This window comes from Lactuca sativa, chromosome 9 (genome assembly GCF_002870075.4).
Source record: "Lactuca sativa cultivar Salinas chromosome 9, Lsat_Salinas_v11, whole genome shotgun sequence".
In the NCBI taxonomy this organism is placed as follows: Eukaryota; Viridiplantae; Streptophyta; class Magnoliopsida; order Asterales; family Asteraceae; genus Lactuca; species Lactuca sativa.
This window is the reverse complement of record NC_056631.2, coordinates 83,810,964-83,817,615: the sequence shown is the minus strand read 5'-3', so window position 1 is coordinate 83,817,615 and position 6,652 is coordinate 83,810,964. Positions and strand designations below refer to the sequence as shown.

At 31.7% G+C, this 6,652-nt stretch overlaps 2 protein-coding genes across 2 annotated transcripts; one reads left to right on the top strand and one right to left on the bottom strand.

Moving 5' to 3' along the window:
- Positions 1 to 1,425: 1,425 nt before the first annotated feature.
- Positions 1,426 to 4,331, top strand: LOC111896790 (uncharacterized). The gene is made up of 9 exons (XM_023892776.3): positions 1,426 to 1,685; positions 2,261 to 2,461; positions 2,661 to 2,710; positions 2,788 to 2,841; positions 2,930 to 3,184; positions 3,298 to 3,360; positions 3,571 to 3,639; positions 3,735 to 3,780; positions 4,082 to 4,331. Exons 1-9 carry the CDS (start codon positions 1,652 to 1,654, stop codon positions 4,141 to 4,143), a joined length of 834 nt encoding a protein of 277 aa, XP_023748544.1. The 5' UTR covers positions 1,426 to 1,651; the 3' UTR covers positions 4,144 to 4,331.
- Positions 4,332 to 4,441: 110 nt separating this feature from the next.
- On the bottom strand, positions 4,442 to 5,150 carry LOC111896791 (copper transport protein ATX1). Its single transcript, XM_023892777.3, has 3 exons — positions 5,070 to 5,150; positions 4,911 to 4,986; positions 4,442 to 4,795 (listed from the first exon to the last, which is right to left on the bottom strand). The coding sequence occupies exons 1-3, from the start codon at positions 5,076 to 5,078 to the stop codon at positions 4,650 to 4,652; spliced, it is 231 nt and encodes a 76-aa protein (XP_023748545.1). The 5' UTR covers positions 5,079 to 5,150; the 3' UTR covers positions 4,442 to 4,649.
- Positions 5,151 to 6,652: the final 1,502 nt, after the last annotated feature.

The following is a 6,652-nucleotide window of genomic DNA, read 5'->3' as shown; positions in this document are numbered from 1 at the left end:
TCTCAATCGTATATTTCCTTTCCATGTATACTCCTTAGTTATAGTTTCTTTTTTTTTTCTTTTGCCCACTATTGTATATGTAGATTGCTTCTATGATTATGTAAAATCACCCATTTTGGTATCAATTTGTATAAAGCAAGTGTAATTTTGAGAATTTAACCCATATAGTTGATAAATATTTGATTTTATGGCTATACATTGATCTTCTATGTTGGTATATTTAGTGTTAGATTCAATAAGAAATCATTTTGATAAAGAATCCTTAGTAAATTAGAGGTTTTTCGAAGTGTTTAAGGGATGGAATTAGCGTGCAACATGCTTGCTAAATAGAGCAAAAGCCTAGCAAGTATTTCTCCATAGCCATAGAATTTCACATGGCAATATAAGTATATTTATATTGTTATCACCATCAAATGAAGCCTATGGGTGATCATATATAGGGGTGTCAATTTATGACACGACACGACAAAAATACACTAAACGAAACGAAACGAAATCAGGACGAAATCAAAATTCGAATTCGTGTTCGTGTCGTTTTCGTGTCAAGATTAAAAAACACAATGTTATGTCTTGTCGTGTTCGTGTTCATAAATTGACACGATTAAGCATGTGGTTGTCGTGTTTTTCGTGTTTGTCGTTTTTATTATGTTATATATCTTTAAGTACGAACGAAATACACTAATAGTTATGTAATATTATATTTGTCGTGTCGTGTCGTGTTGTCGTGTTTTAATTGGTTCGTTTTCGTGTTAATGAAAAAAAACACAACATCGTGACGTATCGTGTTCGTGTTATACAAAACATTGTCGTGTCGTGTCGTGTCAGACAAAAACACGACATGACGACCCGATTTGACAGCCCTAATCATATAGTGTAAAACATTTTAAAATAAAGGTGACCCAGTTTCGAATTCTACAAACTTCAACATGTAAGTTGTCGCATTTCAGTATTTCTTTATAGCATATAAGTATATTTACATAATAGTGTAGACCAATGACATTAATTTCCCTAGTTGCATATATTGGACTTTTGGGAGTATAGATGGGAAGTTCCTAGACACCTAAAAGTTATCGAAAAAAATTAGAGTTTTCATAGGTTGGGCCAAGTTGGGGTAAAAGTAGATGAGAATTATTGACAATGTTGGGCTAAGTGGAAATAATTTCCCAAATACATTTTTCTTGAAAATCATTAAATCAACCCATTAATAGAAAAAGTCAATCCATACTATTATGTTGTATATAATATAAGGCTAATTTTATAACTGATGCAAAAAAGTTACATATTCATTTTTTTTATAAGAATTTATTCCTTAAAATTATTTTCTTATTGCGAGTATGGGTACTTAAAACTTATTTCTTTTTCCAAGTTTTCATGTAATTTCTAGTCGAAGATCCAAAAAGAACAAAATTAAGCCACAAATAAAAGGGACACGTCACAAACAAGGGGAAGGCGCACGTTAGCAAGAACTTCATAAGAGCAAGAAGAGGGGTGAAGAAACTGATGAGACAGGGCGGACATTTCAAAGACTGAGCTTTACCAAAATAATAGTTTCTTCTATTCAACTATAAATCCTAATCTATCTTCAACCTACCTTCATTTCTACTTCTAATTTCTCAAATACCCAGATCGATCATCCATTTCCCCCCATCTCATGGAGTCTGCAGCTGTCTTACGCTCCTTTCACTGTAACTCTTCTAACTCTTGTTCTCTTCTCTATATAATGTATCTATGAATGGCTTCTTTATGTGATCCCTGATCCCTGTATGAATGCATGATTGAACATGGTATGCTTTACTGGATTTATTACGGATCGAGTGAGCTATTTTTTTCGTATGTTTTTAACCGATTTAGCTATGTTTGCTACTAATTAATGTGAAATCAACGTCTTTAGATTTGACTGTTTTAGGTTCTGAGTGCGCGAATGGTTTAGCTGCATGTAGTAGACGCTTCGGTTGTTGTTTAATCTGCAACTTAGTTAAAACAATTCTTACTCGATTCCAGTTTTTCTAAATCAGTAATTTCAATCGATGAACTCTGTTTAGGTCTCTTTAAGCCTCGATTTCAAAGTAAAGCACAAACCAAAACCGATGCATATCAGAGTTTGAGAGAATTTGTGCTCGATTTCACTCATCTCTTTCGATAGTTTATTTTGCAAATCATTGTACAATTAACTTATTACCTAGGAGTTATCTAAAACGATATCTATTTCGATTTGTTTTTGTGTAATTGATAGAGCATCTTATAATTGCAAATTCTACAGGCACTGTTTCACCTTTGCGTTCATCATTTGAGAGACCTGGTGTGGTTTCTATGCATAATGCATCATGGATCATATCAACAAAATCTCCTATCCAAACTTCATCATTCGGTTTGGATCTTGTTTCTTCTCAGAAAAGGCGAACAGGGGCAATTGTGTCATGTATTAAGTCATCTGATGTTGCTGTTGCAGACAAGTCCAATGGTGAGTTTTTTCTTTCACTTAACACATAAAGAACAACTCAATACAGAAATTCAAGAAAAAAAAATGAGCCTTTCCCTTTCCCTTTCCCCATTAAGTCCTCAACTCTTTACGACTTTCCCTCCATTTAACTTTTCTTTTTCCATTTCCCAATGTTTAATATGATGCTAATGTTTGTTATATGTGGCTTTTCAATATAAAGGATCAGTGGAGAAGACTACTTCAACCGGTTCTTTTCCTAGTGGCTTTGAGGTTGTTTATTAACTAACTTATAACAATAAATCTTTCTTTACTTTGATATTCATTTTCTATTTTCTTTTTCTTAACAGGAACTTGTCATAGGCGTATGTGATGAAACACAGATTGCTGAGCTGAAAATGAAGGTAAGCTTACAAAATCCTGAGCTTTTTTTATACATATATGATATATATCATTTGATATAATTAAGTAAGAGATTGTTTAATTTTTTAGATTGGGGGGTTTGAAATGCATTTAAAGAGGAACATTAAATCAACAGGAGGAGGGATTGTTGTTGCTTCACCTACAGTGGCCCCACCAATTCCTAGTGAACCAATGACTGGATCTACCCCTGTGGCCCCACCATTGCCACCTAAGCCTGCTAAAAAATCAAATCCATTTACAAATGTTCCTGTTGAGAAAATGAAGAAATTAGCAGCTCTAGAAGCTTCTGGAGCTACTGGATATGTTCTAGTCTCATGTCCCACGGTATAAATAATGTTTGAAAAAAATATATATGAGAAAATGACAAGGGCAAATTCGTAAAAAGTTACGACTTAATGTGGAAAGTCTCACTTTTTTTAAAAAAAATATATTATTAGGTTGGAACATTCCGGAAGAGCAGGACACTCAAAGGGAAGAAGCAGCCTATTCTTTGTAAAGAGGTAATTCTTGCAACTAATTTTCTCCTTTTTTTTTTTTTTTAAATAATTTTGAGTTCATAGTTGTTATTTTAGTGTTTTTGTCTCTTTGATTAGATTTAACATTAATCAACATAATATAAAAAGTGGTTCGTTCCTATGGTTTCAATTTCTTGCCTGGTTGGTTCTTTATGCATGTAAAATGACATTTCTACCCTTTTTAAATTTATTTAGGGTGATATGATTAAGGAAGGACAAACCATATGCTATTTGGACCAATTTGGCACTGAACTTCCTGTGAAGGTGAGATAATGATAATCTCATCATAAACATTTTTTTTTTTACTTTTAATCCAAAAAATAATATTTGAATTTGATCATCGGTTTATAATTATGCAGTCGGATGCATCCGGAGAAGTCATAAAGATCCTCTTTAACGATGGAGGTATCCTCTTTTAATCCAAAATATAACATTTTAATTTTTTATTTAAATCCTATTAACAGTGTAGTCAGCCAGCTCAGACGTTGTTGGAAGAATAACCCTTTTGCAGAAACTACTGACATTGACAATTTGACATTGACATTGATGAACCCAATGGCCCACTACTCTGTAATTGAATTATTACATCTCACATGATGCTCATAGTCACAGGACACAGTGTGGGCCATCTGAGGGGTTGCTGAAAGAATAACTCTTTTGACTGACATATTTATTGACTGACGATGAAAATTTGTGATTTTTGTAGAGGCGGTTGGGTACGGAGATCCTCTCATTGCAGTCTTGCCTTCATTTCATGATATCAAGTAAACCATTTGTCATCTATTAAACTAGTTTTCAGAGATCCATCAATCCCTTTACTTTTGATTTCGAGTATGTATTCTTGTAATGTTAAGCATTTTATCTTTTTGCCAATTTTTTGGGTTGAAAATGACTTCAAAGTTGCAACAAAAATTTATCCAAGACTAGAAAATTGATAAGAAGATGTATTTGCCATATTTTTGTATGCTCCATGTTAATTACCCAAAAATAAATAAATAAATAATAACACCAATTTATATCTTTATAAGCTAAGAGTTAAGACAAGACACCTTTAGAGAAAGGGTGATTGGTTTAAAAAGCAATTCTTATAACAATATTCTAAAACGAATATATTACATTGTGGGTTGTACTCGAATCAAAAACTTTGACAAATGAGTCATAAATAATCAATAGTTACAAAACCAGACCAAATCTCTCTCTCTCTCTCTCTCTCTCTCTCTCTCAACTAACTTAAATATTAGGCTATAGTAAAGCATTAAATTAAGCTCGATTAATTAATTAGTAGTTGATGTTTGAAATTGTTCCCAATTGGTTGCTTGTTTACCAATCTTATGTAAAGCTTTGATCACTTCTTCATTCGTTACATTCCCTGTAACAGTGACCTTGTTCAATTTCGTATCAACATCATACGCTTCAATATCTGCCAAAAAAAAGTTATAGATTATTCGTTATTACAAACTTAATTAAAACCATGAATTATATCATGTTGATGAATCAAAAGCTAATGAAGTGAAAGGAGTAGGAGGAAATTGTACCTTCGAATTTCTTGATGGTTTTTAAGATCTTCTTGATGCATTCTTCACAATGTAAACCGACCTTCAATTCCACCACCTGTTTTGATCAAGAGAAGTGATTAACGAAATGATTTTAACACTAATCACTTGGTTTAAAGTAAGAAATAAGAAATATCTTACGTTAGCCATTGTAGAGGGATGTGGTGAGAATGAGAGGAATTTGTGAAAGCAAAGAGAGGATTTTTAAAGGGTGTAAAAGTGGGGAATTCGATTCTTCACATCTGGATACCAATTTAACTTCACCTTTTTGTGCTGAGATCATGGGAATGGAATGAGACTTGTTAGACATTACCAACCGTTCAAATGGGGTGTATTTTGAGATTATTATATTTGATCTTTGTATTTAAGAATTTATTTGAAATTAATTGATTTGTTCTAATAAATTTATATACTAAAATCACTTGGAATTTATACAAGTTTTTATCTTTTTATTTATAACCCGATCTTCTAACATCTTGTCGGTGGTCTCTAAGCTTTATTTATTCATTTATTTTTTTTTGCTTGTTTTAATCTCTGAATCATACCAATCAACTCACGAATCTAAGCAACTAAAAACACCAAATTAATTTATAACTTAATGTTGAAACTTATCCCTAATTCTTGGCTCAATTTAACTCAGAGGTTAATCGTGGAATACTAACAATAATCGGACGCATGATGATTTTAACTCTAATTATCAGTATGGAATTTCACACCTCAACCACTATACTCGTGTTGCGATGATGTATATAACTGTATAGTAATTGTGAAACAATTTAAAACATTAAAAATAATGTTGCCATTTTATATTATGATATTTGAATTCACATTATCCTCCCTAATAAATAAAGATATTTTTACCACATGTCGCATTCTCATTTATTTTCTCACATGTAATTTTGTGGTTATTTTAAATAAATTTTAATTCCACATGTCATTTTATGGTTTTTTTTTATTTTTATTAAATTGTAGATAGTATTTATATTCAATAATAAATGCATATAAATTTAATTAATCAACTTTCTTTCTAATTTCAAAATTACCAAATTAAAGATTCATTCATTTTCTTTATTTACTTATCTAAATTATTTGTTTAAATTTAAAAAAGAAAAAAACACTTTAGTTTTTATAATTCAATATTTTTTTCATTTTTCTTATAAATTCATACTTTTCAAATGTTTAGAATTTTGTATTTAGTTTTTTTTTAATAAAGTGGGTCTCCCATGTAACTGTTCTCATATAATCATTCATTATGTGAGTTAATAATAAGATTTTTGGTGTCAACGTCATGCCATATTAACAAACCAAAAGGCTTAACACACATTTACAGCATGGTGGCTTTTCACAATGCTTATTTATTGGTCATATATATAGTGCTAATATATATAAGGTAAATAAATAAAATAATATTAAAATGTAAAGAAAAAAACTCATCTCAACAAGCCTTTGTAAATTTACAAACGTGAAAAAGTTTTTTTATTTAAAAGCTAAGATTTCAATTATTAAAAAAAGTTAGCAAAAAGCTAACAAAAAATTTAGGGATCAGCATATGGACCGGGGAACGGGCCGAAACCGATACCGGAACTGGAACTGGCACCAGAATCGGAACCCAATAGAACCGATCGGGCCGGGACCGGGACGTTATTTTTGTGGATTTTTAGAACCGGGAATCGGTAGGGACCGGAACCGATATAACCGGAACCGGTAGAACTGGCAAAAACCGG

Bases quoted from the DNA above. Each gene is read 5' to 3' on its own strand.
- LOC111896791 (XM_023892777.3), bottom strand. The intron at 4,796-4,910 runs GTACAATTTCCT...TTTTTTTGGCAG, and splicing joins AACCATCAAGAAATTCGAAG to ATATTGAAGCGTATGATGTT.
- LOC111896790 (XM_023892776.3), top strand. From the start codon at position 1,652: ATGGAGTCTGCAGCTGTCTTACGCTCCTTTCACT. The intron at 3,185-3,297 runs GTATAAATAATG...ATATATTATTAG, and splicing joins TTCTAGTCTCATGTCCCACG to GTTGGAACATTCCGGAAGAG. The intron at 3,361-3,570 runs GTAATTCTTGCA...AAATTTATTTAG, and splicing joins AGCCTATTCTTTGTAAAGAG to GGTGATATGATTAAGGAAGG.